The sequence below is a fragment of the Tachyglossus aculeatus genome, unplaced genomic scaffold (assembly GCF_015852505.1).
Source record: "Tachyglossus aculeatus isolate mTacAcu1 unplaced genomic scaffold, mTacAcu1.pri scaffold_170_arrow_ctg1, whole genome shotgun sequence".
In the NCBI taxonomy this organism is placed as follows: domain Eukaryota; kingdom Metazoa; phylum Chordata; class Mammalia; order Monotremata; family Tachyglossidae; genus Tachyglossus; species Tachyglossus aculeatus.
In genome coordinates, this window is record NW_024044892.1 from 202,468 (window position 1) to 226,632 (window position 24,165).

Genomic DNA, 24,165 nt, shown 5'->3' on the forward strand with positions numbered 1-24,165 from the left:
AAAGATGGGAACCACAATCACCATCACCACCTTTCTCAAAAGCAATCACCATCTCTGCCCCTCTCAAAGATGGCCAACTACTGCCTCTCTCAATCATGGACCAAGGATGAGCCCCATATCTTTGTTGCATAAAAGCTTGAGTTTCAGTACCAAGTTCCCTGGTATCATATGACAATCAAGGTATTAATTTTATACTCGAAGGGTTTGAAAATTGTTACATGATTAAGAATTGGGTGTCATTAAGAATGTGTGGAAAAGGACTCAAACATTCTCTGGCCTGTACAACAGAAATAATATTTAGCTCTGAATTAGAAACTCAGCACCCATGCCACAAATCTCTGGAGACCATGAGAGTTGGAAGATCCAAGGAGCATAGTTTTTATTGTTTTTTTTTAATCAATGTTAGTCATTGAGTGTTTACTATATGCAGAGCACTGTTCTAAGTCCCTGGGTGACTGTCAATCAATTGTATTTACTTAGTGCTTAGTATGTGCAGAGCACTGTACCAATCACTTGGGAGAGTACAATACAACAGAATTAGCGGACACTTTCCCTGCCCAAACTAAGCTGCCGGTCTAGAGGGAGCTAGACTACAAATAAACAGAGCTGAAGAGAACTTGGCCTCCCTTCCCAAAATGTGTGCTTTGGTCAATGTTAAAAGGACTTGGAATGAAGAAAAGTGTAGACATCTAAGCAAAGAAATATTTGTTACTTGGTGAAGTGATGTCACAGAGGAGCACAACAAATCAAGTGAGTCAACTCTTTGAGAGCAGGAATCGTGTCTCCCAACTCAATTATAGTCTCCCAAGCACTTAGTGCAGTGATCTGCACAAAATAAGCACTCAATACCATGGACTGATTGACTGATAGGTCTAATGTGGGCACTGGACATTAACATATCAGACAGACCTAGCGAAATGACTATCCTCTCAACTACATCTCACAAAATCTGCCTTCACTTTGAGCTTTGATGTGAACATAATAGCAAAGGGAACCTGGAGTTGGAGGATCACACAGTGCAGGGAGTTATGAGTATCAGCATCATCTGGGTGAAGATGGAAACATATTTCTATATAATTGATGGGACAGCATTCATAGATCTTTTCTTCATTGGAGAGGATTAAAGGCCCTGCCTGGGGTTTGCTTATGAAATTACTGTATTGGGGTGCTACCTGGCTGCAGAGCTGATAACCACAGGAAGGAGATGGTTGAGATTGAGCACAACTAAAGAACTAATTCAGCTATGACAACTTGAGCACAACTGGGGTATAAGTAGCGAGATTATGTACACGCTACAGAAGCAAAATTAAATAAAAAATTGGGGGGGGGGGATCTTGCAGATATTGTGATGTTTTGTGATATCCAGTAGTCTGTGAGGAATAGATTTTGAGCTAGAAAAGGCAGGGAGGAGGAATATCCTGATTGTATTCAGACTATGAGGAGACTATAATCACAAAGTTATGTGAAAGGGATACTTTCCAACAATAGAAAGGTAGCTATTACTAAGAATCCCTACTAAAATCCTCTTAAAGCCCTACAAAAATCAAATCTCCTCCAAGGGACTTTCCCTTACTAACCTCTCATTTCCCCACCCTATTTACTCTCCCTTCTGAGTCACCTATGCTCTTGCTCTAACCTGGAGAGGCACAAAAAATTTTGCCAATAGTAGAAGCAGGAAGAAGAACAAACATTCTTCTGGGGGAGGATGTGCTATGTTCTCAGTGGCAAGAAAATTGGGCCAATATCAGTGGGTGCAGAGTAATAAGATTAGCGCTAACTTGTCTGAAATAGGGAGTAAAGGCAGCCTGAGAGATTCATTCATTCATTCAATCATATTTATTGAGTGCTTACCGTGTGCAGAACACTGTACTAAGCGCTTGGGAAGTACAAGTTGGCAACATATAGAGACGGTCCCTATCCAACAGCGGGCTCACAGTCTAGAAGGGGTAGACAGACAACAAAACAACACATATTAACAAAATAAAATAAATAGAATAGTAAATATGTACAAGTAAAATGGAGTAATAAATCTGATAGATGACCTGGGGTCATCTACACAAAGCTATCGGCTAAGCACTTTCACCTCCTCCCAGCTGAGCCTCTAACCCACTGTATCAGGCTTACTTCTTCTGCCATGGAGATCATTCAATCGTATTTATTGAGCACTTGCTGTGTGCAGAGCACTCTACTAAGCGCTTGGAGGCTGATGCAGTAGTCCAGTCAGGCTGTGATGATACTGTTTCTCAAGAGCACATGTCCTGACAATTCTAAATAAATCCAGGAGGCATGTCTAGGAATCACTATTCGTATAACTTTTGATACATATGATATAATAGTAGAATATCAGGTAAGGGTCAAGATAAATGTACAGGAAATGTGAGAGGAAACACAGAAAATACATTTTTTAATGGCATTTATTAAATGCTTACTATGTGCAAAGCACTGTTCTAAGCGTTGGGGAGGTTACAAGGTGATCAGGTTATCCCAGAGAGGGCTCACAGTCTTAATCCCCATTTTATGGATGAGGTAACTGAGGCACAGAGAAGTTAAGTGACTTGCCCAAAGTCACACAGCTGACAATTGGCGGAGCCGGGGTTTGAACCCATGATCTCTGACTCCAAAGCCCGTGCTCTTTCCACTGAGCCACGCTGCGATTAGTAATATAAAATGCATATTTGAAGATATCCTAAATGTTTTATCTGGTAGTATAAAGGTAAAAATGCACAAATTCCAGGGATACAGTGACATAAAACTTGTACAATTCATTCAGTTGTACTTATTGAGTGCTTACTGTGTGCAGAGCACTTATATAAATTCCATGCGTAAAGGTTTCACCCCAATAGAAACATTCTGAAAGACTGTCAGGCTTCCCATCTCTGATTTAGCAGCAAAGGAATCAAGACACTTGTTCTCTGCCTGGACATTCTCTCTCCCTTGCTGCCTTGGGAGGTTTGACGCACACAAAAATTATTAAGCTTAGCCTTGTTCTTCTACACCGAAGATTGCAGAGATTTTTCTTTTTATTATTGGTTGAAATTATTCCTTCTTACCAAGTCGCACTACATTGATGGGGTCTCGTGCTAACGTCTCATTCTAATCCAAAGCATCTTTGTTGTTCAGCTTTAATATCAAAATAGTGACTTTCAATCAACCAATCAATGGTATTCAGTGGAGCTTACTGTGCACAGTGCACTGTACTAAGGGCTTAGGAGAGTACAATGCAATAGATACGCTTTCTGCACTCAAGGCGCTTATAACCTAATAGGGAAGAGAGAGATTAAAATAAATTACAGATAGGGGAAGCAGCAGGGTATAAGAATATGTACATAAGTGCTGTGGGGTTTGAGAGGGGTAAGAATCAGAGCACTTAAGGTGGGAGAAAAAAAACACTTTAATATCCTATGACTTTCTTTGTTCTTGTGATCCCAGGAAACTGCCATTTTCTCACTCCCTGCTGCTCTTGCTGATTTTCAGGGCTTTGGTTCTCAGCCTGATATGCTCAGGATAAATGGCTCAAAAGGGAGAGGACTGGAGTCACCCTATGGTAAGTTCCTCTCTGGGAGGATATTTGTGGAAAGAAATGTTTGTTACCTCATGGAGGAACTCAAATTGTGTGTCTGAGCTGAGATCAAAGAACTGAGACCTCTTCTGGGAAATATTTTTTGGGGTGATAAGTTTGGGGGGAGGGGTCTGAGGAGAAATCCAGGAATAGGCTTCAGAAACCTACTGAATTGTAATCAGGATAGGACTTTATTTATTTTACCTGTACATATCTATTCTATTTATTTTATTTTGTTGTATGTTTGGTTTTGTTCTCTGTCTCCCCTTTTAGACTGTGAGCCCACTATTGGGTAGGGACTGTCTCTATATGTTGCCAACTTGTACTTCCCAAGCGCTTAGTACAGTGCTCTGCACACAGTAAGCGCTCAATAAATACGATTGATTGATTGATTGACTGCTGCTGAGGGTTTTCATGACTCATGCTTTTGATCCAGTCAATGGTCTTTATTGAGCACTTACAATATGCAGAACACTGAAGTAAATGCTTGGGAGAGTACAAAATAAAGGAACTAGCAAACACTTTCCTTGCCCACAAGGCATCTTCAGAGGAGAGCAACCACTTGCCTGCTGTGTGACCTTGGGCATGTCAATGGTTTTCTCTGTACCTGTTTCTTCTTCTTCTGTGAGTTGGAGATTCAATGCCTGTTCTCTCTCCTACTAAGATGGTGAGCATTAAGTGGTACAGGGATGGTGACTGACCTGATTATCTTGTCCCTATCCCAGTACTTAGTAAAGTGATTGGCACAGAGTAAATGTATAATAAATATCATTATTATTATTACCACTATTATTTCATGTGCTCCAATGAAAGACCTGTGTTGGAAACAGGGAACTTCCCTTTCCAGAATGTTCTCATTCTCCTGTCACTAAGAATGATCAAGAAAGGACTAATAGCCAAGAAGGTCGGGGACAAAACTACATGAATAGTCACTAATAGAGGAGAATTTTCTTTCATGTTCATTAAAACACTCAGCATGATCGACTGTCTCCCATAGAGGATGACATACAGTGCTACCAGACCAATGGCTCTCTTGGCTGCTCTGACTTTGGGCATTGCCCTGTGGGAGTGGTCAGATCCATAAAGATGGTGGACCCACCTGTGGTGTCTGTGCAGGACAAACACCATGTAGCCACTGGCCCCACTCATGAAACCCACAAAGAACATATCCTTGAAGGAGGCCACAACTGCATTTATGAGGCTAGCGTCTGCACTAAGAACACCTATTGAGCAATACTTTAGATCATAGGAGTCATACACTGGTGCTGTTCCTGGGGCCTGTGACGAAAATCAGTGTACTAGTATCTATAAGCGTAGTGAGGATCCAGGAGAAGAGGCAGGAGGGGAGGATGGACTTGGGCAGCTTGGCTTTGATTCCTGCCTAGCGGGAAGTGTCGGAACTGATGGTGATGGCCTGGAAGATGCTCAGGAAAGAAGTGGTACAGATGGTCAGGCTGCGGGCCACTCGAAGGTAAAGGAGAATTTTGCACCCGACATCGTCTAGGAAATTCCTCAATCCCCAAGCTGACAGGGTCTCTGGGATTTCACTGGCAAGAAGTCTTATGGTGTTGGCCAAGGCCAGGTGAGCGAGGATCCAGTCTAAGGAGCAGAACTTCTGTCTGGCAGAAACCACACAGGCATAAAATAGGAGAATGAATGCATTTCCTGAGAACCCAATACTGATCTGTAACAGAATTGCTGTCCCAAAGGAGATATCACTGGCATCCATTCATATGAATTCTAAGTCAGAATTAGAGAGGATCTCCTTCAGTGCAACCTGGATAGAGAGAGAAATAGAGAGAAGAAGAGACAGAGGAAACGAGAGATGGAAGTGTTTCATTGAGACACGATGTACATATTTGCACCACATTAAGTTGAAATTAATTTGTAGCACCTTAAAAAAATCTCACCTATTCCATCTGAGCAGCAGAACGGTCTAGTGGAAAGAGGAGTGGACTGGGAGCCCAAGATCAATCAATCAATGGTATTTATGGATACCTACTGTGTGCAGAGCACTATACTAAGCATCAGGGGGAGTACAATAGAGAAATTGGACACGATTCCTTCTCTCAAGAAATTTGCAGTCTAGTAGGGGAAACTGAATAGACGTTGACCAAGACCTACCACAAACTCTGCAAAAACCCCAGTAGTCATAGCTAAACCAGTTTCCCAAACAGAATACTGGCTAAGGCCAAGATTTAGTCAGTATTTAAAATTGGAAAGCATACCCAGAGAGATACCGAGACTGAGGTTTAGAGAATAACCGTTAAAAGTCACTGAGGTTTAAAGCTGCAAATGCAAAACATTTGTCTGAATACCAAAAGCCACTCATCATGTGCTTGTCACATGAGCACTTTGAGGATTTGGTTTGAAGGAAGGGGACTGACAAATGTTTTCAGATGGAATAATGCCAAATGAGCTCACTCAGCCCTCCCCTTACCCCAGGTATAGATTAAACAGAACAAAAATAACCTCACCATACAGAAATCCCTTCTAGTAAGGTTTGAACTTGGATCATATCAAAAGCAACCAGCAGGAACAAAAGTCAGCACACAAAATTGAGGCTTTTAGCCCTATAATCCTCTAAGGAAAACTTAGTCCCATTCAGATAGGGGGAGTGGAGTACTTCCCTTATTTAAGGAAAAGAAAATTCTTCTTAAACTATCCCAGTGGCTTCTACGAAGTATAGATGAAAACATCCTCTTTGCCTCTCGGGTTCTGTAGGTTTTCTTACCTTTCCTTCAATCTCTCATCTCCCTAAGTGATGGCTCCAACTGCAACTTCGGCAATTCTGTGCCACTTAATCACTGGTTTACTTTAAATATATTCAATCTAAATATTCACAATATATTCACATATTCAATCCATCACTAAATCTTGTCAGTCCCACCTTCATCGCTAAAATCTATTCTTTCCATCCAAACTGCTACCACGTTATATACAGTCACTCATCCTATCCTGCCTGGATTACTGCATCAGCCTCCTCGCTGACCTCCCAGCCTCCTCTCTCTCCTTACTCCAGTCCAAACGTCACTCTGCTGTACGGATAGTTTTTCTACAAAAACATTGAGGACATGTCTCCCCACTCCTCAAAAAACTCCAGTCATTGCCCATCCACTTCCACCAATTGTGAAATGGTGACAGCCTTATCAGTTATTTCATCATGAGGAAACTGAGGCACAAGAAGTTAAGTGGCGTGCTTCTTGCACTACACCCTGCCTAGCAATCCCAGTTCCACCTCTAACTCCACCCATCTCCTTTTTCCAAGCATTTAGTACAGTTCTGGGCACTTAGTAAGTGCTCGTTAATTGATTTATTGATCTGAGTGGCCCTAAAACTTTCAGCTGCAGTTTAAGAGAATTGAAGGCAGAGTGGATGGAGGAAGGGCGTGGAGGAGTTAGTTCCTCCTCCCCACTAAAGTTGTGCTTCAGACTCCTCGCCTTGGGGGAAAATGTCATTTCCATGATTATGGACTTTCCCTGTCTCTCCAAGAACTCTGACTCATGTTAATTGTGAAGTTATCAAAGAAAACCCCTCAAAAACCTCCAAATAACTTCCAAAAGGTTTGTGAGAATTAACGTATACAATGGTCCTTCTCAATGATAAACCAAATGGCCTACCAGTGTGGGGGCGGAGGGGGAAGGGTGTTGTATGCTAAAAAACCTTGCAGCCGGTGGGTAGAGATTTCAGACAATGAAACATTAGTATCCAACACCTCCAGTTCTACAGAAGAGACTATATCTTAAGTATTTGGTGGGTGGCTCAGTGATAAAACAATTACTGAGTTTCATATCAATCAATGAGATGAGTTTCAGAGCTCCCCCCTCACACTGCAGGGAAAGTACCCTGAAAAGCAAAGACCCTACCCCACTGATGTTTCTTCAAAATTCATTTTGGGAGAGGGCAGCCCACACCCTTGGGAGGCCCTGCTACCATCCCCCACCTCTCTTGCTGTTGTTAGTGTTAGGACCTTTACAGCCCTTCTCCTGGAAGAGGGGGTGCCTTTAATAATAATAAAAATGGTATTTGTTAAGTGCTTACTGTGTGTAAAGCACTGTTCTAAGCGCTAGGGAGGTTACAAGGTGATCAGGTTGTCCCGGGGGCGGGGGGGGCCCTCACAGTTTTAATCCCCATTTTACAGATGAGGTAACAGGCACAGAGAAGTGAAGTGACTTGCCCAAAGTCACACAGCTGACAGTTGGCAGAGCTGGGATTTGAACCCATGACCCCTGACTCCAAAGCTCGGGCTCTTTCCACCGAGCCACACTGCTTCTCCTTTAGGAGAGGAAGAATATGCAGGCAGAAACAAGGCCCCATTCCTGCAAGAAGTGCAGAAAAAATATTTACATTTTGAAGAAGTGATCAGCTGGGTAGAATCTTTGCTTTTCAGGGTGCTTCCTCCTCCTCCTCCAATTCTATCTACCTGCCTACTGGAAATTTTAGGACCACTCAGATCATTAAATCAGTGGTATTTAGTGGACATTCATAGAATGCAGACCACTGCACTAAATATTCGGGAAAGCACCTTAGGTGGGCGTTGTGGGTGCACGGCACAACTTCTTGGTGCCTCAGTTTCCTCATCCTAAAATAACTGATCATTTGTAGGAGCAAGAGTTTGTCTAGGGGGCAGCCACTAAGGATTGCATTATGTGACTGGAGGAAGAGGAGGGGAAGTAGAGGGCACCATATATGAAAATCATTAACCCCTTGGTCTTGAGATTGGTAAACCAGATAGGGCCCCCACACAGCCTCTGAGATCAATCACAGCATTGCCATGCAAATCATACCCCCATCAAGGCACAGTAAGGTGTAGGGTCATATGACTCCAACTGTAACCCTCCCATCTTATCTCAAGTCCCCTTTCCACCCCAAATTAGCTCCTGCAATGGAGACACACACACACCTGTTTAAAAACTCAGTCAAGTAAGCTGCACAACCCCCCATGCCCAGTTTAATAATAATAATAATGGCATTTATTAAGCACTTACTATGTGCCAAGTACTGTTCTAAGCACTGGGGTAGATACAAGGTAATCAAGCTGTCCCACGTGGGGCTCACAGACTTAATCCCCATTTTACAGATGAGGTAACAGGCACAGAGAAGTTAAGTGACTTGCCCAAAGTCACACAGCTGACAATCGGCAGAGCTGAGATTTGAACCCATGACCTCTGACTCCAAAGCCCGTGCTCTTTCCACTAAGCCACACTGCTTCAATACTAGTTTGCAACTAGTGTCTCAAGCTGAGTCTCTCCACTCAAACTCCTGACCCTTGTACTTTATGAGAAGAGAGATAGCACCATCCTACTCACCTGTCTGTGAAGTTCCAGCTCAGAGGATATCTCACAGGCAGAAGAAGGCTGAGGTAGCAGTTATCAGCTAACTTTTCTCATCACTTCCCTCTCCCAGGGTATGATTAGTGTGTGCATACATGGAGAGGGGCTGTTGGGGGGAGGGCACGCAGGGGGGTGAGGGTTGCTGACCATTAAATCACTCTGACCCTCCAACTGGGAAGTCTTTGGAAATATCCTGACTCCCCTCCCTGCTATCCAACAATCTGGGACTTAAGAATCTTAAGACAATTCCCAACAAGGCACAGATGCTAATTAACCCCACTTAGGGATCCTTGAGAAAACAAAAAATACTCACTGCCACATCCTGCAGGCCCCAGATCAATCAATCAATCGTATTTATTGAGCGCTTACTGTGTGCAGAGCACTGTACTAAGCGCTTGGGAAGTACAAGTTGGCAACATATAGAGACAGTCCCTACCCAACAGTGGGCTCACAGTCTAAAAGGGGGAGACAGAGAACAAAACCAAACATACTAACAAAATAAAATAGAATAGATATGTACAAGTAAAATAAATAAATAGAGTAATAAATATGTACAAACATATATACAGGTGCTGTGGGGAAGCGTTTAACAGATACCACAATTATTAATACGATTATTAGTACATCCACACAGACCACCACTCTTCCTACTTCCAAAGCCTTTTTAAAATCACATCCTCAACCAAGAGGTGCTACCCAATTAAGCCTTCATCTTCTCTCCCCCCTCCCTCTCCCTTCTGTGTCACTTACGCACTTTGAACTTTACCCTTAATTGATTTTAATGTCCGTCTCCCCCTCTAGACTGTTAACTCCTGGTGGACAGGGAACATGTCTACCGACTCTGTTGTAGCGTACTCTCCCAAGGGCTTAGTACAGTGCTCTGCCATTGATTGACTGACCGATTACATAGAGGTTTCACTTGGTGGCCAGCAAGAGCCCACCACCAAGCCTTAGCTCCTGCAATGGAGACACACACACCAGTTTAAAAACTCAGTCAAGTAAGCTGCACAACCCCCCGTGCCCAGTTTAATAATAATAATGGCATTTATTAAGCACTTACTATGTGCCCAGATGTGGTTAGTCATTCTCCAGCTCTGCCCATAGCCAACCCTCCCATCTCATTGCTTGATCATGACTGTCTAGGAAGAGTCTTGGGAGCACAGACCCTTAAAAGCCCTTCCCCATCTGAATTCCATTTGGTCCAGGTGAGGAAAGAAAAGTAGGGTGGGGAGATTGACGAAATGATCAATCAATCAGCCAGTCAGTGGTATTCAACTGAGCGCTTACTTTGTGCAGAGTACTGTACTAAGTCTTTTTCCAAGTACAATACAATAGAATTGGTAGACATGGTTCCTGCCCTCAAAGACCTTAAGATTTAGTGAGATGAGTAACTAGCAATAATAGTATTTATTGAGCCTCCATTGAGTGTCATGTACTCTTACTAAGTGGTGGGAAAACTACAGTACAGAGTAAAGGTGCATTCTCTGTCCTCAAGGAGATAAACATAAAATATTTACAAGATAGTAAAAGTAAATAACTTTATGAACAATCCAGGAAACATATATTTGCAAATACTTCCCAATCCTCTTCACATTAAGCACAGCTGCTGAGGTCTTCCATCCAATTGTCACCTGAGGCAAAAAGGAAAGCCTCACTGTACTTATTTAGTGCTTACTGTGTGCAGAGCACTGAACTAAGAGCTTGGGAGAATACAGTATAACTCTGTACTCTATACTATACAGTATAACACTGAGAAGCAGCGTGGCTCAGTGAAAAGAGCCTGGGCTTCGGAGTCAGAGATCTTGGGTTCTAATCCCAGCTCCACCTCTGGTCAGCTCTGTGACTTTGGACAAGTCACTTAACTTCTCTGGGCCTCAGTTAGCTCATCTGTAAAATGGGGATTAGGACTGTGAGCCCCACATGGGACAACCTGATCACCTTGTATCCCCCCCCCAGCACTTAGAACAGTGCTTTGCACATAATAAGTGCTTAACAAATACTGTCATTATCGTTATAAATAAACAGACATATTCCCTGCCAACAACGAGTTTACAGCCTAGAGGTGAGGGGAGCAGTGAGGGTCCTGGGCTTTTCTGGATATGGAGTCCCCAACTCCCCTACTCATCTTTCTTCCTAGTCAGATCCTAATGAGACTCGCTCATGGGTCATCCCAGAGAGCGGAGAAGGGGGGCCATTGACCCCACAGGCCATTGGAGCTGGTGGGGTGGGAAGGGCCTGATGCCTGTTTGTACAAACTCAAGATGCAGAAGGAGGCTTTTTTTCCAGCGGGGTGGGGGGCATCTGGGTAGGAAGCCCATTGTTAATGTGGTCCCTGGAGGTTCTCATCAGAGACACCTGGTGTCACTGTCTCACTGGTCAGTCTAACATCAAAATTTTAATGTGAGATCTCAGAGTGGAGCATGGATCGGAATAACGACCCAATGGCCAGTATTGCAAATGAAATAGATTACCCCCAGTGGGTTGTTGCCGCAAAGCCACAATGTAGAGGTACTTGGAAGTAGCAAAGAGCAGCTTTATTGTTATCTCTGCTGAAGGAGGGGTGCTGCATCGGTTGTACACCTGATGGACACACTCTCTGTAGCTACTGGAGAATACACAATGATCAGTTCAGTCCACCCTTCTCCATACACCCTCCCTTATTTCCATTGGTTGCCTGGATTTCTGCTGGGTGTCCATTGGTCCTTTCTGGAATCTGTGTCCCTCTGTGGTTGGTTGGTCGGGTCTTGTTATCCTCTTGCCCAATCCCATCCTCCAGTCCAGTAGGTGATATTTCCTTGTGCTGTTGTCTGCCCCTCAACATAGTAAGCGCTTAGCAAGCACCATTTAAAAAAAAAGAGACCCTCACAATTTCAAAGGTGCTTCTCTAAGTTAATTAGTCGGATACTGTCCCTGCCCCATATGGAGCTCACAGCCTAAGTAGGAGGGAATAGGATTTAATCACCATTTTATAGTTGAGGAAACTAAGGCACAGAGAAATTAAGTGACTTGCCCAAGGTCACACAACAAGCAATTGACAGAGCCAGGATTAGAACCCGGGTCTTCTGAGTCCCAGGCCCAGGACATTTCCTCTTGGGCACTTCCTTGATGCCTCCATAGGTTCCTAGCAACCTAAGCACCAACTCACCGTAAAGCATAGCATAAGGCGACACACTAACCAGTGTACCATCTTCACTTCTAATGAGTTACAAACTGTAGAGCATAGCCCAGCATGTGATTGCAATCCTTGTTAGTACACACCCCTACATATACCCAGAAGAGCAAGTGAAATGGACTTTACTTTTATTGTAATTTCAAAGAGCATACAGACATTCATATTTTAGTTATCGGAGGTGGTTTTCCCAAAAAGAGAAGCCCCAACACCCCAGTGAGTAGCAAAACTGATCCTGAGGAGACGTGACCTCAGCAATTTTGATGGTACTGTGAAGCCATTCTTTGGTTCTTCCCTTTCTATCAGTCTTTTAATAACAATGATAATAATAATGATGGCAATAATACCCCTAGTAATAATGATAACATCTGTTAAGCATGCACTTACTGTGTGTCAAGTACTGTATTAAGTACTGGGGTTGATTAGAGATAATCAGAGAAGCAGCGTGGCTCAGTGGAAAGAGCCCGGGCTTTGGAGTCAGGGGTCATGGGTTTGAATCCTGGCTCTGCCAATTGTCAGCTGTGTGACTTTGGGCAAGTCACTTAACTTCTCTGGGCCTCAGTTACCTCATCTGTAAAATGGGGATTAAGACTGTGAGCCCCCCGTGGGACAACCTGACCTCTTTGTAATCTCCCCAGCACTTAGTACAGTTCTTTGCACATAGTAAGCACTTAATAAATGCCATTATTATTATTATTATTATTATAATCAAGTCGGGCATAATAATAATAATGATACCATTTATTAAGCGCTTACTATGTGCAAAGCACTGTTCTAAGCGCTGGTCACTGTTCTAAGCGCTGAAGTCCCTGTCCCACTTAGGACTCACAGACCAAGACAGAGAGTCGTATTTTCTGAATGCCAAAATGAGATAAGGAGTGGAGTCTTTGGAGGAGTGGAGCTTGACTGGGGAAAGAGCAAGTGGTAGACTATTGAAGAGAAAATGGCAGAAAAGTTAGAGAAAGAAGTGGAAGGGAGAAGAGCAGAAAGAGTAAGAGGGGTCAGAGGAAGGGGTGGAGTCCCAAGGAACAGAACCAGAGGCAGGAAGAGAAGGGAAGAAAGACAGGGGTACCAGACATTCAGGGTGCAGCACATATGTCCAAGAAGTATTCACCAGGTAAGTTTTCACTTGGGCCAACGGAATAAGGCACAAAGCCTGCCCCTTCCTCACAGTGGTTCTCTACCATGGCCACTGTTTGTTCTCTGCTGCTCCCATTGGGGTCTGTCTCCAAGGATTTCTGGTATTTGAAGACAGCTCCACTATGGAACCCCCACAACAGCAAGAACAGAAGAAGCTCCACCTGGAGCAAAACCTGGGCTGGGGCTCCATGGCAGAGTGGGCGGGCTCACTTCCTCCCTCCACACAAATTCCATTGCCATCGCTCCATGGAGTCTGCGGAGGGCTGACGACTGGGCTGGGGTCTGGGCGGGAGCAGTAAGGACTGCCGCTGCCTGGGCCCAAGTCCCCCAACATCAGTTTGGTGCTATTATATATTGTTCTCTCAAGCACTCAGACCAGTGCTCTGCACACGTTAATCACTCAATAAATACCATTGACTGATTGGTGCTACCCAAATAGAAATCTCAGGTGGCCTTATCCCAACGGGACCCAGTGGGAGGGCACGCTGCTCCTCCTGGACCCCGTTAGGAAGCCATATTGAAAACAAGAGATTCTCTGATCCAGAATGCTCTCATTCTCCTGTCGCTGTGAATAATCAAGAAAGGACTAATGACTGAGAAGGTGAATCCTAAAGCCATGTGGGCATTCACCAGCAGAGGAGAATTTTCTTTCATGTTCATTATAGTACTCAGCATGATTGACTGCCGCCCATAGAAGAGGACATAGAGGGTCACCAGGGCAATGACTCTCTTGGCCACTCGGACCTCAGTCATCGCCCTGGGGGAGTGGCCAGGACCGTGAAGGTGCCGAAACAGCCGTTGATGTCTGCGCAGGACAAATACCATGTAGCCGCTCTCCACCGTCATGAGTCCCACAAAGAACAGATCCCGGAAGGAGTGCACGATTGAAATTATAAGGGGAGTATCTTCACTGACACTGGTGCAGTATTTGAGATCTAATATGATTCGGACATCGCTGCCGTTCTGGGGGCTTGTTAGGTTCATCACAATATCAAACTCCATCAGCATATTGAGGATCCAGGAGAGGACACAGGAGGGGATGATGCACTTGGGTAATTTGGCTTTGACTCCTGCCCACCAGGAGGTGCTGGGACTGATGGTGATGGCCTGGAAGATGCTCAGAAGGCAGGTGGAGCAGATGGCCAGGCTCCGGGACACTTGGTAAAGGTAAGGGAGGATTATACATCCCACATCATCCAGGAATTTTCTCAGTCCCCAAGCTGACATGGTCTCTCTGATCCCAAAGGTAAGAAGAATTATGGTGTTGGCCAAGGACAGCTGGGCAAGGATCAGGTCTGGGGAGTTGAGTTTATGAGTGGTGGAACCCAAGTGGACATAAAATAGGAGGAGAAATACATTTACCAAAATCCCAATGGTGATCTGTAACAGAAGCAGGATTCCAAAGTGGAGTTCAATGGCATTCATTGTCTTGAACTGGCAGTGAACATGAAAGGAAGCCTCCTGAAAAGCAAGCCGGGAAAAGGGAAGAAAGGAGAGAGGGAGGAAAGGCGAGAGGAGAGAAAATGTGAGGAGAGAAGAAAGGACGGAGAGAGGCAGAGAGGAAGTGAATCTACACTTGTTACTTTCTAATAGTTAGGCATTATGCCTTGCATCTCCTCCCTGGCAACCCTCCTCTCTTCGGATTGGCCCAAATCAATGACAGCATCCTGACAGATGCTCTGATCAGTCAGTCAGTCAGTCGGTCATATTTATTGAGCACTTACTGTGTGCAGAACGCACTGTACTGAGCACTTGGGGGGAATACAAAATAACAATGTGACAGACACATTCCCCTCCCACCATGAGCTTACAGTCAAGAGGGAGAGTATTCTGGATTTTTGCTGGATTCAAAACCACCAGGTCAATTCTCAACTTTGTGTTTTACAACTTGACTACTCATGCTGAAGTCCAGAAGAGACTGCCAGAAGAAATAGACAGCATTCTACCCAACAAGGCCAACCCCACCAACAATTTCATCCCCCAGACGGTGTGTCTTTTTATGGTTGTATGGTTTTTACGGAGACCCTCGGGTGTTTTTTTCAATATGGCATATGTTAAGTGCTTTCTATGTGCCAGGTTTTTTGAGAAGCGGGGAGACATGTCCTGACTGTTTTTGTAGAAAAATGATCTGGGCAGCAGAGTGAAGTACGGAGTGGAGTGGGGAGAGATAGGAGGCTGGGAGGTCAGCAAGAGGATGGTGCAATAACCCAGGTGGGCTAGAATGAGTTTGTATTCATGTGGTAGCAGTTTGGATGGAAAGGAAAGGGCAGATTTTAGTGATGTTGTGAAGGTGGGATCAACACGATTTAATGATGGATGAATATATGGGCTGAATGAGAGAGAGGAATTGAGGATAACACCAAGGGTACGGGCTTGTGAGACAGGAAGGATGGTGGTGCCATTTATAGTGATGGTAAAGTCAGGGGGAGGACAGGATTTGGGTGGGAAGAGAAGAAGTTCTATTTTGGACATGTTGAGCTTAAGGTGGCAGGAGGACATCCAAGTAGAGATGTCTTGAAGGCAGGAGGAAATGCAAGACTGCAGAGAAGGAGAGAGATCAGGGCCGGAAATGTAGATTTGGGTATCACCCAGAGGCACATACTACAGTGCAGACACCTCTCTCTGCCCCAATACTGCCTGCCAACCTCTATCTTAGAGCCTCCAGGCAACCCACATACAGCTCTCTGCCTTCTCACAAGATTAAAATTGATTCTTTTCTGCCACTGCAGAGAGAAAATGGTGCCATCCAATGCCAAATGACTTCTGTTCTGTGGTCCAGGGAACAGAGAGATGGGAGAGACCTGAGAGACACCTCTGAGCTTCAGTAAAAGTCAGAATTTCCCTATTCGATGGTAAATCCAAACACCGGACCTTAATGACACAGAGATGGCTTTCTCTTACTCACCTCCCTTGCTTCTGCTGGCTGGGATGGCCATTCGTGGGCAGCCAGACTGTCAGAACAAGGCTGAGGCAGTATTTATCAGCCACTTTCCTCTTTGCTCCCCTCCCTCAGGGGGTGATTTGTGTGTGTGTGTGTGTGTGTGTGTGTTTGTGTGTGCACCCGCACGCACGCACATGTGTATGAATGTGTGAGTCACTGATCATTAATCCACTCTGACACTCAGACTGGAACATCTCCAAGGTTACCCTTGCCCAAGTGGCTGAGCCGGGATTGGTAGTATGAGAAGTAGCAGTAGTGGTAGTGTTAGCATTTATTAAGCACCGACTGGGTGTCAATACACTGTGATAAGTGACACATTTGCTGCTCACAAGGAAATTCAGCTCTAATGGGGAATATAGACATAAAAATATTCTCAAATATATTAATGAGCATAACAGTGGAATGTTACGGAACAGTGGAAGCATTATTGAGGGGGGGGGTTGAACAGGGACATGCATGCTCAAAGTGACTGATGGATTTAAACAACTTGGGAAACTGGGAATTCATTTGGGAAGGTTTGATGGAAAAGATGAAATTTCCAGAGGGCTGTGGACTATGGAATTTGAGGAGGAAGGGGAAGGGAGGGCAAGCAGTTTGGGGGGTAACAAAGATAGCAAGTTGGGCAAAGGTGGTTGAAAAGAGTAGAACGATAAGGGGAGATTTATTGTACAGATTTATTACTCTATTTTACTTGTACATGTTTACTATTCTATTTATTTTATTTTGCTAATGATGTGCATCTAGCTTTACTTCTATTTATTCTGATGACTTGACACCTGTTCACATGTTTCATTTTGTTTTCTGTCTCCCCCTTCTAGACTGTGAGCCCACTGTTGGGCAGGGACCACCTCTATATGTTGCCAACTTGTACTTCCCAAGTGCTTAGTACAGTGCTCTGCACACAGTAAGTGCTCAATAAATACGATTGAATGAATAAGGGGAGGTGAATTGGTGGGTTGCCTTGAAACCAGTTGTGAGGGGTGTTTGTATAACAAGGAGGGACCCGGGAAGCCAGTGGAGAATTTGGGAGGATTGGAGAGCTGGGGGTTGAGCAACGCTTCAGGATGATCCGTGCAGCAATGTTACAGTCTATCATGATTAGGTACAGAAGAATCATGATGAGGTTCAGAAGACCAAGAGGGAGTGTGTTGTCCCATCAGATCATTGCCTCGGGCTAAAACATAGATTTTATTGATGCTGCCCCCCACTTGCCTGCTTCATGGCTCTGATGACCAGTTCCATTGGATCCCGCATTTAGGAGAGCAAGAAGAATGTGAACCCCAGGATGCCTACAGGGAATAATGGTATTTGTTAAGCGCTTACTATGTGCCAAGCACTGCTCTAAGCTCTGGGGTAGATACAACATAATCAGGTTGTCCCACGTGGGGCTCACAGTCTTAATCCCCATTTTACAGATGAGGTAACTGAGGCAAAGAGGAGTTAATAGGCTTGCCCAAGGTCACACAGCAGACAAGTAGCGGAGCACCAGCTCTTTCCTTCCCTTCAAAGCCCTACTGAGAGCTCACCTCCTCCAGGACTTCCCAGACTAAGCCCCCCTTTTCCTCTGCTCTTCCTCCCCTCCCCACTCCCTCCCTCTGCTCTACCCCTCTCCCTGCCCCACAGCACTTGTGTATATTTGTACCTATTTATTATTCTATTTATTTTATTAATGATGTGTATATATCTATAATTCTATTGATCTATTTTGATGTTATTGATGCCTGTCTACTTGTTTTGTCTTATTGTCTGTCCCTCCCTTTCTAGACTGTGAGCCTTTCTAGACTTTCTAGACTGTTGGGTAGGGATTGTCTCTATCTGTTGCCAAACTGTACTCTCCAAGCACTTAGTACAGTGCTCTGCACACAGTGAGCGCTCAATAAATACAATCGAATGACTGAATGAATGGCTCCAGGTAACCCAGGGGAATAGGGAGAATTGGGCTAGAAAGTCCAGTGCAGGGGCTTCTTCTTGAGCAAATTTGATTATGGGGAGACCCACTTTAAAAGGTGTGATGCCAATCTGGTTCAAATGAAATATCTAGAATGTCATTTCTATCCCCACTGTAAAACTTCAGGATCACATCAATGCTGTTCCTCAGAATATTCACTTCAGAAATCTTCACTACAAATATAAAACACATTGATATTGCTTGCTGCATGGTTTAATTCCCTGCTAAGCATTGAATCATTCTGGGCTCTTGTCTGGCTCTTTGTCAGAGATCCTCTGTGGTTTGGACCAAGACACTTAGTAACACTGATCCTCTCTTTCCCCATCAGCATCATGGAGATCACTTGCGCTGCACCATGATGTAAAGATAAAATAACATCGAGGACAAGATGGTATTCTCAAAAAGATATAAGCCATAGAATCCAAAGGACATCACATTCATTTCAGGAGAGGCTAGTTATTATTATGATCATTTCTTCAGGTCCCTCTTCCATATTCCTTTTCATCCACCCTTGATTGCTATCCAAGATTCTCTGCAGCACATATGAATTTAGGATAAGGAGCGGTATGAAGAGGGGTAAGCTAGATAACACAGGGAACTAACAGAAAAATTACACTGAGAATCAAACTATAATTGTCATTTACCGAGAGCCACAGGGCTAACTCTTTCTTTCCCTCTTGCTTTGGGTTCCCCTGCCTGAGCTTAACACAGGCAGTCTGGAAGACACTCAGAACTCAGCTGTTCACACAGATTCCAGTAAGGAATCTCTCCTATTACATCACCACATCTCCATGAACCTCAACCTGGTCTCTTTTTCTCTCCATTTCTCCCTCCCCTCCTAGCAGAGAGCCTGAAAGCTAAAGAGAGACTCACCTGTGGTTGCCTATGGTCCTAAAGAATCATGCAATGGAAGGTTTGTCCCATCGGGATCATGTGGGGACACATTTGGGCAGCAGCAGTTATAGGGAGAGGATGGTGTAAGCTCATCTTGCCCAGGGCTGTGATACTTTCTCCAGGGAGAGTCTGAGACTTGAGACCTGAGATCTGGAGATGGAGAATAAGCCATCTTTCCTCCCCTTCTCAAGCTTTCTGTCAGGTCAAATCACATGGATGGTTTAGTTTTTCAATTGAGGAATTCTTTGATGAAGGCAGTAATCTTAATATCATCGCATGAGAGTGAAACATTTTGAAGCTTAATCGATGATTGACCTAGAGGTAGTGTCAAGCACAGGTTCCTAGACCCAGAAGGCAATAGAAAAGTCATTTAACTCAGCCCCAGCATCCAGGATGGTGATTACTTAAAATGAGCAGAACAGAAAAGAAATTGTGAGAGTCCTGAAGTTTTAATGTAATGCAATTTAATTATTTTAAGTGAAGTTTTAAGTGAATTATCTCCATATCCTTTTCACTGCCACTCCTTCCTTTCACTCTCTTTTCCCATGTTCTTTTCAGGGATCTTTCAGGTTGCAAGCACAATATTTAACATATTGGAAAACCCTGTAGTTTCTCTCACATATCAAAGCTTCAGGTTGATGCCTCAGGACTTAGAACCTAATAATCATCGTGGTATTTGATAAACAATACTTCCATGTGACATGCTCTGTGTTATGCGCTAGGGTAGATACAATGCAATCAGATCAGTCAAGGTCCCTGTTCTTCGTGCAGCTCACAATCTATGGGGCAAGGATCACTCCTCAAAGAGTCAAATTTCTAGCAGAGGAGATGTACACTAAAATGAATTACAACTAGGGAGAAGCAATGAAGTTTTAATATGTGTAATTAAGGGCAATTAATTAATTAAGAGGGAGAAGAATTGTTGCCAGCTGGAGAAGAGGGCAAAGTAAAAATAGGTAAGAATGAAGTTGAGATGGACGAGGTCAACGTGGTATCTGGATTTCTACCAGAAGCGCTTTGCAGTTCATGGACAAGAGCAGAAAAAGCATCCTGTGAATATGATCCAGACCAGAATACACTTATTTTTGTCTTTATTGAGGCAATGGAATCACAATACACACAGTTCAGAGGAAAGACTAGGGGAGACATTCTCTTCAAGGAGGGGAGTAAGAAAATGGGGGAGAATTCCCCTACAGGGTTTCACGTCAGAGGTTCATCAAACCAGTCATTTAAAAAAAAATTGATTATGGTTTTCAAGACTGTTTCCAGAAGCTGCTTCTTCTTTTTTACAACCTGGAGGGTCCTTGGGCAGAAAACAGGACAAGGAACTGATCTAATCTGGTGTTCTCTGCCCACAAGGAATTTACAGTTTTGTGAAGGGGATAGACAATGACCATTTACAGATAATGAGAGCAGGTGGAAGGATGAGGGTACAACAGGAAGCCATACAAATATCCAGATTATATAGCTGAACAAATTACTGAACATACCAATAAATAAATGAATGATATAATACATAAGTACAAGTAGGAGGCCTCTCAGGATCATACCTGGAGAGTTTCCAGTACTCTACCAGTCTCGACTACGGAGGGAGAGTCAAGCAGAGGCAAATCCACTCCATTCCTAGCTCAGGTAGTGGCTAGCGAGGGGAAGGCAATCTGCTACAAGTCAAAATTCACCTGTGTTGGGCAGCAGCAGCATGGGAGAGAGTTGAGGGTGGAGACTCAAGTTTACTGCACGGAAGGAGACAAGGGCAAACCGCTTCTGTATTTTTACCAAGAAAACTCTATGGATACGCTACCAGAATGATTGCAGATGGAGGTGGGGCGTTCTGGTAGAGATGTGTCCATGGCGTCGCTATGGGTCGGACACGTCTCGACAGCATAAGGCATAACAAGTAGTAGAGGTAGATCTGGGGGTACTGTGTATCACTGGGAAAGACATTTGAGCATCACTTAAATTTTCCAAAGCACTTATCACAGTTAATTTTTTTAATCCACGGGTGCATTGTTCCTGTGAGGTTGAGTGGGGATGCAATTTTTATCATAAATTTACAAATTACAGAAACTTAAACATTGGGGAGAATTCATTCATTCAACAGTATTTATTGAGCACTTACTGGGTGCAGAGCACTGTTCTAAGTGCTTGGGAAGGTACAACACAATTGAGTTGTAATCCATCAATAAATCAATCAGTCATATTTATTGACCTGTGTGGAGCAATTTACTAGGCACATGGGAGAATACAACGGAGTTGGTAAACACGTTCCTTGCCCACAATAAGCTAACAGTCTAGAGGGGTAGAAAGACATTGATGTAAGTGAATAAATTATGGTTATGCACATAAGTACTGTGGGGCTGAAGGTGGGGTGGATAAAAGGTGCAAATCTAATTGCAAGGACAGTGCAGAAGGCAAAGGGAGAGAGGAAAGAGTGGATTTTAGTGATCTTGGTAACAGACTGAATATGTGGATTGAATGAAAGAGAAGAATTGTGGATAATGCCAAGATCACGGTAGATGTGATCCCTGCCCACAAGGATTTTAGACTGGTCACAGACCCTGACCCACTGAGCCTTTATCTCCTCCACCTCCTTCTGGTGGTGTGAAGAGATCAGACATATTGAATCAGTGGTCTGCACATAGCAAGTGCTCAAGAAATACCATTGATTGATTGACTGATTGACTTGGAAGGGTGGGCAGGAGAGAGACAAATCCAAAGGCACACAGACCATATCATTTAATCAACATTAGCTCCCAATGTCCTGGTTGTCCAAGGACAGAGAAGGTCTCTTACCAAGGGAGAGCCTGTTCTCAGAATCTGCTTCTACCTAGCAATTGGACCACTCACTTGTGGGCCCAAGGCAGAGGTTAGCGCTCAGGAATGACTTGATTGGTCAAGGCCCTGATGGGGTGAGAGGGATGTCTCCCCTTCTCCAGGCCACAGCAGTTCCTCCTGACCCGGGGATCGATGTTGAGCAAGAAGATGGGGCAGAGGCTGGGGTAACAGGCAGAGAGAAAAACTGTTGTGCTCCCCAGATGAAGATCTTTTTGAAATGCATAGGTCAAATAGAGTGTAATAGAGCTGTTGAGGCAGTAAAAGCAAATGAAGCAACTCACTAGGATCAGAATGGTCTGGGTGGCTCTAGTCTCCGCGGAGGATCTCGGGGAGAGACTGCTGCTGTGGATGTGCTGGACTTGTTTGCAGTGTTGGTGGAGCACAATCACCATGTAGCCACTGGATAAGCTCATGAGGAGCACAGAGAAGACATCTCGGAGTGTCATAGCACTTAGGAAGATAAGTGAGTGGATAAAATCCAGATCAGGAATAGTGGAACAGTATTTCATAGCATATCCCTGCCCCATGATGGTAACATTTCTGATTGCTTGAACGGAGGTAATCACTCTGATGTAGATCAACATGTTGAGGATCCAGAAGAAGAGGAAGGAAGGGAGGATGTATTTGGAGGCCCTGAGTTTGAACCTGGCCAACTGGGAGGTGCTGGGACTGATGGTGATAGCCTGGAACACACTCAGAAGACAGGTGGTGCAGATGGAAAGGCCACGAGACACTCTATTAATGTACAAGACACTCTGACACCCAACGTCATTGAAAATATTCCTCATCCCAAAAGCCACCATGGTCTCTGGGATCCCACGGGTGAGAAGTGTCACTGTGTTGGCCACGGTTAGGTGGGTGAACATCAGGTCTGTGGGCTTCGTCTGTTGGGGCCGAGTTATGAAACTGTTCATATACACCAGAAACATGGTTGAGTTTCCTAGGAATCCAAAGATACTCTGGTAGAGGAAAATAATTCCAAAGACTACATCGCTGGATAGCATTGTCAGCAAAATTGTTCTTAACCAGGGAACCCAGATATCCTGAAAAGTAAATACAATAGTGATTGTTGTTTTATTTAATTTTTGATTTTCCAGAATGCTGTGACATTCATCATCTGCAGAAGGACAATAGAAGGGCAACAAAGATGTCCAAGGTGGTCAAAAACATTCTGGAGAAGGAGAGACTGAACAGCTTAGTGGTTTCCACTTCATAAAGACAAAGATTGGATGGGGACAATTGTAAAGTGTATCAAACCATCAAAGTTATAGATGAGGTAAAATCACAAATTGTCACTCATCGAAATCTACAGTGCAAAATGGAAGGGATGTCTATTGAAGGCTGAAAGTTCAAACAAGCAAAGGTAAACCTTTCTTTTCGCAGCAGATAATCAACATGTCAACTTCATTAACAACATTTCATTCATTCAATCCTATTTATTGAGTACTTACTGTGTGTAGAGCACTGTATGTAACACTTGGGAGAGTACAACAATTAACAGACACATTCCATGCCTACAGTGAGCTTAGAGTTTGTGGGGGGAGACAGACATTAATATGAATGAATAAATTAAAGATGTGTACATAAGAGCTATGGGGCTGGGAGGGGGGATGAACAGGGGAAGCAAGTCAGGGTGACACAGAAGGGAGTGGAAGAAGAGGAAATGGGGGCTTAGGGAAGGCCTCTTGGAGGAGATGTGCCTTCAATAAGGCTTTGAAGGTGGGGGAGAGTAACTGTCTTTTGGACTTGAGGAGGAAGGACATTCTAGGCCGGAGGCAGGACGTAGGCGAGGGTTCAGCGGTGAGATAGATGAGATCGAGGCACAGTGAGAAGGTTAGCATTAGAGGAGCGAAATCTGTGGGCTGGGTTGTAGTAAGAGAGTGGCGAGGTGAGGTAGGAGCAGGCAAGGTGATTGAGTGCTTTAAAGCCAATGGTGAGGAGTTTTTGTTTGAGGTGGATGGGCAACCACTGGAGTTTCTTGAGGAGTAGAGAAACATATCCTGAAAGTTTTTGTAGAAAAACGATCTGGGCAGCAGAGTGAAGTGTGGACTGGAGTGGGGAAGAGACAGAAAACTGGGAGATCAGCAAGGAAGCTGATGCAGTAATCCAGGCGGGATAGGATCAGTGATTGTATTAACATGGTAGCAGTTTGGGTGGAGAGGAAAGGGCAGATTTTAGCGATGCTGTGAAGGTGGAACTGACAGGATTTAATGATGGGTTGAATATGTGGGCTGAATCAGAGAGAGAAGTCAAGGATAAAGCCAAGGTTATAGGCTTGTGAGACAGGAAAGATGGTGGTGCCATGTTCAGTGATGGGAAAGTCAGGGGAAGGACAGGATTTGGATG

The 24,165-nt window shown here is 44.2% G+C and overlaps 2 protein-coding genes, 1 non-coding gene and 1 pseudogene across 3 annotated transcripts; 1 reads left to right on the forward strand and 3 right to left on the reverse strand.

Annotated features, from left to right (window-relative positions):
- Positions 1-93: 93 nt before the first annotated feature.
- LOC119923300 lies at positions 94-5,288 on the reverse strand (annotated as a pseudogene).
- Positions 5,289-13,705: 8,417 nt separating this feature from the next.
- Positions 13,706-16,198, reverse strand: LOC119923301 (olfactory receptor class A-like protein 1). The gene is made up of 2 exons (XM_038742747.1): positions 16,190-16,198; positions 13,706-14,635 (listed from the first exon to the last, which is right to left on the reverse strand). The coding sequence occupies exon 2, from the start codon at positions 14,624-14,626 to the stop codon at positions 13,706-13,708; it is 921 nt and encodes a 306-aa protein (XP_038598675.1). The 5' UTR covers positions 14,627-14,635; positions 16,190-16,198.
- A 2,410-nt stretch (positions 16,199-18,608) lies between these two features.
- Positions 18,609-22,823, reverse strand: LOC119923302 (vomeronasal type-1 receptor 3-like). The gene is made up of 5 exons (XM_038742748.1): positions 21,942-22,823; positions 19,300-19,325; positions 19,098-19,179; positions 18,964-18,981; positions 18,609-18,671 (listed from the first exon to the last, which is right to left on the reverse strand). Exons 1-5 carry the CDS (start codon positions 22,821-22,823, stop codon positions 18,609-18,611), a joined length of 1,071 nt encoding a protein of 356 aa, XP_038598676.1.
- On the forward strand, positions 20,517-20,653 carry LOC119923310. Its single transcript, XR_005448818.1, has one exon. It is a non-coding gene; the product is annotated as a small nucleolar RNA SNORA7 (small nucleolar RNA).
- Positions 22,824-24,165: the final 1,342 nt, after the last annotated feature.

What these genes read in the sequence shown, in the direction of transcription:
- LOC119923301 (XM_038742747.1), bottom strand. Translation starts at nt 14,626, where the DNA reads ATGAATGCCATTGAACTCCACTTTGGAATCCTGCTTCTGTTACAGATC.
- LOC119923302 (XM_038742748.1), bottom strand. Translation starts at nt 22,823, where the DNA reads ATGCTATCCAGCGATGTAGTCTTTGGAATTATTTTCCTCTACCAGAGT. An exon ending in TGCTCAACATCGATCCCCGG is followed by an intron (nt 19,326 to 21,941) that starts GTCAGGAGGAAC and finishes TTCTGGGTCTAG; the next exon opens with GAACCTGTGCTTGACACTAC. An exon ending in GTGCTTGACACTACCTCTAG is followed by an intron (nt 19,180 to 19,299) that starts GTCAATCATCGA and finishes TTGACCTGACAG; the next exon opens with AAAGCTTGAGAAGGGGAGGA.